Consider the following 8490-nt stretch of genomic DNA (forward strand, 5'->3'; position numbering starts at 1 on the left):
CCTCCTCCTCCTCCTCCTCCTCCTCCTCCTCCTCCGAAGCCTCCCTCTTCCTCCCCTCCGCTCCTGGAGGGTGGTAGGGGGCTGGAGGCTGAGGGGGAGGAGGGCCCACCTCAGCAGAAAATGCAGGTCGGCTGTAGTAGTAAGTTGGCCGCCCTGCGGCGCAGCGGGGCGGAGGCGGGGGAGGGGGGGACCAGGCAGGCGGGCACTCTCGCTCGTGGCGCCGGCCCGCCGTCGCGACGCTCTGACGGCACCGCAGCGTCGCGGGGGAGGGAAAGAGGGGTGGGGGAGCCCGCGCTCTCTCTTGTTGTGGTCCGGAACGGCGGGGTGGGGTTAGGGCAGAGAGAGATAGAGAGGGATAACATAAGGAGAGGAAGATGGGACATCTGTCCCACTCAGCGAGGAGGTGAAAAACGCCCCCATGCTCGTGCGTGTCTGGCAGCGCTAATGGCAAAGATAGATAGATAGATAGATAGATAGATAGATAGATAGATAGATAGATAGATAGATAGATAGATAGATAGATGCAAGCAAGGAGGTGTGCCAAAGGCGGTCTTTATAGCGCCGTAAAAAGTTGGGGAAACAAGACGGCGGCGTGGCGACTTCCGGCGCCAAACGAAGGCAGGCGCAGGGCGCAGGCCCGCCCCCGATGCAGCGGCGCAGTATCGTCTCGTGGAGCATCAACTATTTATCGGTGTAAGAAGAGCGGGATCGGAAGTGGCACTCATGCCGGGGAGGAAAGGAAAGGGACGAGGGACGGTCGAACGCGATGTGGCGCCGTCAAATTCAATGCGTGTTCAGAATGTCATTGCGAATTTCGATCGGAATACCGACTTTTCATTTTACTTTTTATCTCTCTCGTGTATGATGACAGATAGCCTTCATCATGGCCCCCTGGCTATTGGTATGTTTGCTTGTTTTTTTCTGACTGCTACGCTCGGGAGGAAAAAGCGGGAGAGAGAGAGATGGGGGGCAGGAGGGGGTGTCTACATGTCGTTTTGATGAGTTGGCTCCCTGCCGCCCGCGCGGGGGGCGCGCAGCCGCAAGGCTGCTTCACCCAGACCCAGAATACCTTCTGATTTGAATGACCGGTTTGTTGTGATCCTGCGACCGCCGCCGAGGCACCCGGCCGGGACAAAGTGTGCGCAGCTGGGAAACTCTTGTGATAGCGTTTCCCACAACCACTGTAAACTCCCACGCTCGCCCACGCCCCATCTTCCACAAAAAATAAATGAAAATAGATAAATTACATAAAGGGCGAGGAAATTCCAAAACTCTATGGGTAAAGACCGGTTGGAGTTGGAGTACGCCTTTTCTTCGAGCCTCTATTCCGGCTTCCCAATGCCTGCCCTCCTCAGATTTCTGTCCTGCATGAGGGGATCGCGATTCGTTTCGCTTCCTGCTCTCTCACCACCTCCTGCTCTTCCACCGCTTCCTGCTCTTCCACCGCCTCCTGCTCTCCCACCGCCTCCTGCTCTTCCACCGCCTCCTGCTCTTCCACCGTCTACTGCTCTTCCACCGCCTCCTGCTCTTCCACCGCCTCCTGCTCTCCCACCGCCTCCTGCTCTTCCACCGCCTCCTGCTCTTCCACCGCCTCCTGCTCTTCCACCGCCTCCTGCTCTCCCACCACCTCCTCCCTCTCGGGCAGGTTGCGGGTGGCGTGAAAACTGACGCCACCCGCGCCGGCGCTGCGAAATGTTTTCCGCCGGCCATTCTCCTCGGACGCCATCGCATTCTCCCTGCGAGAGGGGAGCGGGAGGAGGGGCTTGGCTGGCACCTGCTCAGCGTATCGCGGACCACCTCGAAATATACGAAACCCTGTGTGTGTGCGCTTCGAACAATGGCGACTGACCACCCTACTCTTAAGCTTTGATGCCGGGCGTTGCCCGGGGCAACCGCGGAACCTTCACACTATCTAAAAGTAGCGCCGACCACCGGCACCACTAATTCAATTATTGCGCAGACGGCTCGCCCCACAGACCCACAGAGCCACTGTACGAGTTTGCGTTTGCGTTCCTCGCTCACACGTAACAATGCAACCGCGCATTGTTGGCCGGCGCGGCGACTCGACCGGCCAAAAAAAGTAACGCGGCGACGATAATGATACCCTACCTGTCCAACCCCTATTGCTACTACTGTTAGGAAGAAATGAGGGCAGGGCACTCACTGTCACTCGAGTCGCACACCTATAGTCAGGACGGGAGAACTCTCAACTGCACTGTTTAGAAGAGCTTACGGCGAATGTCACTGTAAGCCTACGGCGAATGTCATCGTAAGCTATAGGGTGACTGTCACCGAATGCTTTTCATTAGTGCGGCAAACCAAATGAAGGACTGCGCACCTTTTAGAAGTGTTGAAGTCTACGAAGCCGGCTGCAAAGTGCCATTTAAACTCTCAATCACATAGACTGAGACAGTTCTTTTGTCATTTTGTTTTGGAGTGGCTCTTTCTTTTTTTTTTTTGTGGTGTAATTTTTTTTTTGCGTTTCATAGGCTTCAACACTCCTGGTGCCGCGTCCTACCTTTTGTGTAACACACTTGGTGCCTGCGCTCGCTGTGCGGCGGTGGCGAGGACTGTTCGCGTGGCGGGGGACGCGTGCGTGAGAGCGCGGCGGCGCTGTGCGGCGCGCGGGCGGGAGACTAAGAAGCACGACGACGAGCCGCCCGGGGGGGCCGCGCGCGCGCGAGTCGCGAGAGAGGCGTGGACAGACGGACGGACAGCAGGTGGACGGGCGGACAGGCGGACAGGCGGACAGGCGGACGGACGAGAACGTAAATATTGGCCGGCGATGCGCAAAGACAATGCTCGCGTCGGTAATGAGGGAGGTGGAGGTTGGAGGGGAGCCTTGACAGTGCCACCTCAGACAGACAGACGGACGGACGGACGGACGGACGGACGGACAGACAGACAGAAAAGACAGAATTCTGTCTTTTGCTTGTGTTTGGTCAACTCGAGAGTAAAAGACTCCCACGCTGGGAGTCCGAGGCGCGGCAAATAACCTCATCCCCGTCGTCGCCACCCCGTTTCCGCATTTTCTGTTGCTTTTATCATTTATTATTTTTAACGTCCTCACTTCCTTCTCCCCCTTGGGCCACACCGGATGCGCCGCGCCGGGGTCTACCTGGCCCCCGCGAAGTCGCACACGCGACGCGACCTTACCCAACACCCCGCCGTGCTAGCCCCTCAGCCCCTCTCTCCACCCCGCCGGACCTCTCTCCCTCCCCTCCGCTCCGCACTGTCTCGTGGTCGTGGGATTCAAATTTAGATTCTAGCGCCGCAGCGGCCGGCCGGATGCCCTGGTCGCTCCCAAGATTGCTCTATCTCTTTCCCTCTCGCCCTCTCACGCGCTCCCGTTCCCTCTCTCTCTCTCTCACGCCCACCCCCTGTTTTCCTTTTCCCGCCTCCTCTCTCTTTAACTTGTCGCGCTGCTCCTTTCAACTGAACAGCGAGCGAAGTGCGTGCGCGTGCATTGGAGCCAACCGCACTCACTCAGCCGTGAGCCGTTTACACCCCTCCCCCACCCCTCGCTAAAGTGCAGATTTAAATGTGTCCGGGTGAACAAACCCGGGCCGTGGTCGAGGCGATGCGAGGCGTCTCTTGGCGCTGGAGAGGTCTCTGCGTCCTGCTTCCGCCAGCTCTGGAGGAGAAGCGCCTGGAGGCAGGCAGACCCGCCGCTCACGGCTGCGCCGCGGGTTTGCCTACCCTCCAGACCACAGGCGCTCCGCGCTGCTGTCTGGCTGGAGGAGGATAATCCACACCACGTCCTCGCTCTGACTCTCAGCTGGCTATGGAGACGAAATGGAAACGGGTTGCGCAACTGTCGTTTCCAAACAACATGCCATGTCAATAACGATATCAACAATCGGGACACTTTTAATCTGCGTCGGCGTTGCCATTTCCTCGCTCGCGGGCACGGTGGAGGACTCGTCGACCATCAGAGAGTGACGGCAATATTGTCGGCCTCTCTCACTCGGAAATTAAATTTAAGTATCTAATGTCAATACACTCTGTGTGTGTGTGTAAGAGAGAGAGAGAGAGAGAGGGGGGGGGGGGCGAGGAGCAAAATGACAGACATGCTTCGGCTTTGTCGAATTCATTTCCCTGGGCGTCGGCGTCCCTCCCAGTTTCCCCCTCTCTTCGCCTGCCTAGCGCCGCCGTTAGTCACACAAATCCTTGATTCTATCCGCGCCTCCCCTCCCTCTCTCCCTGCGCCGTGTGTCTGATCGCAAACGCGCGACAGAAGATATGTCACCGATGGTGTGTGTGGTGGGTGCTAGCAGCCCAGCGCCGCCCCGCCGGGGCCGCCCAGCCACTGCGATGGCTGAGGCAGCACTAACATGATTGGCTGTGCGTCACATGCTGCCTCGCAGCAGCGACGTGTGTGTGTGTGTGTGTGTGTGTGTGTCCCTCTCTCTTTGCCCCCCCCCCCACCTTTCTTTCCCCTTTCTGGCCCCAAGCTGACCCCTAAACCCTACCCCAGGCAGGGTTGCGCGGAGCACAGAGGCCCCTCCCCGGGGCGAGATGGGGAGAGCGGATAGAAACGGGTCGTCGGGATAGAGGATGGGGATAGCGTGGGATAGGGGTCGGGCTCCGCCAGGCTCCGCCGCGCGCTGGCCTGTCTGTCCAGCGATGCGACAAAACTTTGCAAGTTGGCGTGCCGTCAGGGCCACTCTGCGCGCCCCTCTCTGCCGCCCCTGGGCCGGGGGGTCGGCCCGGGTCGTTGGGGGGACATGTGTCGTGTCCTGGCAACAGCCACTTCCAGATAATGCCTCTCGCTTTGACCGTGTAGTAGAGCCCGCGGTGTGGTGTGCCACTTAGGCCCCCGAATCACTTTTGCCGTCCTTGCGATGTGTCTGCCTCGCCCCTGCCCTCTTTCCCCCTCCCCTTTCCCCGCATCCTCTCGCCGCGCCCTGGTTTTGGTGGGGAGACGCCGCCGTCGCGCTCCGCTGCACCGCCGAGGGGCCCAAGGGCGCCGGCGTTTGCCCCTGGCTGGAGCCGGCTGGAGAGCTCTGTGGTCGAGGGCGAGTGGGGGGGCCTCCCTCCTCCACGCAATGCGTCCTAGATCTCTCCCCCGTGTGGAAGGATGCCAACCTCTGACCGCAGCCGCCCCCCTCCCGCCCCTCCCACACCCCGGGGCGTCACTCAGCAGGCTGTTGTTATCGCGTGGCCCCCAAGGGGACGCTGCTACTCACCAGGTTGATGGTGACGACCAGGTCGTGCTGCTGGTGCCGCTGACCCTTCTTCTTGGCCTTGGGCGGCCCGGGCTTTGGCGGCGGCGGCGCGGGCTTGGGCTGCGCCTTGGCCTTGACCTCGCCCTTCTGGGCGCTGGGCGGCTTGGGCGTGCCCGCCTTGGGCTGGCCGTGCGCGTGGGCGGTGGCGGGCTTGGTGCCCGACGGCGTGCTCGCCTTGGTGCCGACGGGCGTCTTCTCGCGGGACGCGGACTTGGGCGGGTGGCTGCCATCCGCGGGCTTGTTGCGCGCCTGGAAGCACAGAGAGAGCGTTAGAGTACCTCGCTCGAGGACGCCGGGGTAACAGGCCCTGCGCACCCGCTCCTCCTTGGGGTACGGTAGGGCAGGGACGAGGGGTGCTTCACCAAAAACTGAAGCGTATAATGATTATCTGTTGTCTTTTTTCTGGACTTTCCAAGTTTTTTTTCTAGATTTCTTCAGGTTTTCTTTGATTTTATTTTCAGATGTTTCAGTTTATTTTCCCTTGCTTTTCCCTGAATTTTTCCCCCTCCTAATTTGTTTGGAGGGTGTACACTGATTTTGTTCACTGTTAGAAAAAATGGTTATTTCACAACACCTTTACTTTACGAAGAGATCTGAAAATCACGATACTTTTCTGAGAACCCAAATCCCAACAGTTATTCGTAATTTCCCAGAATATCTACGTGTTTTTCTTTTCCAACATTCCTTTGTAACTACTCTACAAAGAACCTTCGTTTTACTCCATAGAATCTACCTAATTAAGAAACTCCAACATTTCTCCGTTAAATTTTAGAAAAAATGTAATTTTGAATGGTCGTTTTAATTCACATCAATAGCAAATACAGTAGGCTCTTATTTCTTGCATCTGCATCCCAGTGGAAAAAACTGTTTTACATCACACCATTCCGTTGTAAGATGTGAAGAAAACGATACTTTGTTGGGAAATTGGAAAAGTTTCTTTGTAGTCCAAAGTTTACGAAGAAATAAGCAATGTAGTTATATCCTTAAAATTTAACAAAGAAACTTTTTCCACGAAGAATTCTTCGTGAAGTTTTGACTTTTTTAACAGTGTTGAGGGAATTATTCGTCAAGGCAGGGGGCCGTCCGAGGAAGCTCGGTGGCGTCAGCCTCCTTAACAGTGTCGACTAAAAGTGTGGCGGCCTACAAGGTTGGCGCCGGAAAGTTGTGAGCGTTAGTAAGCGGCCCTTGTCACGTCAGTGCGAGCGTTAAGCGAACCTCTAAACGTTCCATGCCAAACAACTGTTTTTATTCAAGTTACCCCTCATGGCCATGGCCAATGCCCAGAAAGTGTAGTAAGTAGGGTGATGATTGGGCGATGACTCTTTGGCAAGCCGTTTGACTGTAACTTACAGGAGCGAGCAGCGCTCGGTCAGTATGGCGACCGCGGTCAATAAAAGAAAGGCGAGTTCAGTTTACCGCTACTCGCGGCCCCATAACACACTAACACACACGCTCACACGCTCGCATAAGAGGCACGCATGTGCAGGCTAGCGCTCGCTCGGTCTCACATACCCACACCAATGCACCACTACACACACACACATGCTCACCGACACACACGCACACCCACACGACCAACAGTAAAACGCGCGACCTTTTTTTCTGTTCCATTATTCTGGGGGGGGGGGGGGGGCTCAAGATTGGCTCGCTGCGCGCGGCCGCCGCGCCCAGCTGCTGCTGCTGCAGGACGCCGTCGACACGACCACTACTGCGGCATGCACTAAAACTGCGCCATAAAGAAGCCTACGGTCAGCCCCCGCTGCTCGGGCATTCACTGCGCGGGCGGTTGGGGCTCAGTGGGGCTCGCCCGCCCACCCCCGCGCGCGCGCCCCGTCCGCCCGCCCGGGTGGATCCATTGCAGCTCTGCACGGTAAATCCGCTTCCTTGATAATCAAGGACAAAATTAGGTTTTCAAGGATAAAATCTCGGTTTCAAGGACCAGGACACCGATTCAAGCACGCGGTCCTTGAAATATTAAGGAAAATGGCTGTTTTCAAGGGGCGTCCTTGGAAAACCGACGACCAGGATTCAAGGACAGCGTCACGTCCAATCAAGGACGACTCAGGGTGGCCCAGGATGTCGCCACCGGCTCCCCGACGACGGGTTCGAGACCAGGACGTACCAGATGGAGTCCCCGAGGCCACCGGCGGGTCCCTCAGGTCCACGAGGGCCTAGGCTGGGACCTCAGGTCCCAAAGGGGGACCTGAGGTCCGAGACGGTTACCTTAGGTCCCCGGGGGTTGGGACGGCACAGTAAGGTCCCGGAGGGTCCCCTGAGGTCCCAGGTGAGTACCTCAGGTCCCTGAGGGCCTAGGCTGGGACCTCAGGTCCCAGGGGGGGACCTGAGGTCCAAGACGGTTACCTCAGGTTCCCGGAGGTTTAAGCGGCATAGTAAGGTCCCGGAGGGTCCCCTTAGGTCCCAGGCGAGTATCTCAGGTCCCTGAGGGCCTAGGCTGGGACCTCAGGTCCCAGAGGGTTACCTGAGGTCCCAGAGGGGTACCTGAGGTCCCAGTCAGGTACTTCGGGTCCCTGGCAGTTGGGGCGGCCTTCTAAGGTCCTAGAGGAGTCCCTGGGGTTCCAGAGAGGTACCTTAGGTCTCTGAAGGCTCTGGCTTTTTCCAGAGGTACTAAGCGTATACCAGAAGTCTCCTTCGACCGATGCCACGCAAAAAGAGGTTGTGAAGCATTTTAGAGCTTTCTAGAGGGTTTTTTGGATGGAATATCTCACAACCACTTGCTCTTTTTTGACTTTTGACATCCTCTCGTCGAGACCTTTTAAACGAGTATAGGGTTGATAGGGTTCTAAAGCCTAGGAAAGAAGATAGGCTAAGGGACCTTGAAACCCTATCAACCATATACTCGTTTGAAAGGTCTCGACGAGAGGAATTCGATAGTGATGTCAAAAGTCGAAAAGGAGCAAGCTGTCCTGCCATATTTTATAAAAACCGAAAACCCTCTGGAAAGCTTTAAAATACTACACAATCTCTTTTGGCGTGGCATCGGTCGTGGGAGACTTCCGGCATACGCTTAGTACCTCTGGAACCAGCCAGAGTCTTCAGAGACCTAAGGTGGCCCTCTGGAACCCAGAAGACACCTATGGGACTCGAGATACCAGCCTGAGTCCACAGGGACCTGAGGTACTCGCCTGGGACCTCAGGGGACCCTCCGGGACCTTACTGTGCCGCCCCAACCCCCGGGGACCTGAAGTAACCGGCTCAGACCTCAGGTCCCCCTCTGGGACCTGAGGTCCCAGCCTAGGCCCTC

At 57.3% G+C, this 8490-nt stretch overlaps 1 protein-coding gene across 8 annotated transcripts in view; it reads right to left on the reverse strand.

Moving 5' to 3' along the window:
- The window catches only part of LOC113216880 (neo-calmodulin-like), a 153934-nt gene that overhangs the window by 11906 nt on the left and 133538 nt on the right, over window positions 1-8490 (reverse strand). For 7 of the 8 annotated variants that reach the window (XM_052268924.1, XM_052268923.1, XM_052268919.1 and 4 more), the window contains one exon: window positions 5190-5477. In XM_052268924.1, the coding sequence (XP_052124884.1) occupies window positions 5190-5477 (288 nt within the window). Of the gene's footprint in view, window positions 1-2518; window positions 2645-5189; window positions 5478-8490 lie in introns of those variants that run through there. The other variant, XM_052268925.1, reaches the window with a different exon arrangement.

The sequence above is a fragment of the Frankliniella occidentalis genome, unplaced genomic scaffold, assembly GCF_000697945.3.
Source record: "Frankliniella occidentalis isolate FOCC.00 unplaced genomic scaffold, Focc_3.1 Scaffold79, whole genome shotgun sequence".
NCBI classification, from domain to species: Eukaryota; Metazoa; Arthropoda; class Insecta; order Thysanoptera; family Thripidae; genus Frankliniella; species Frankliniella occidentalis.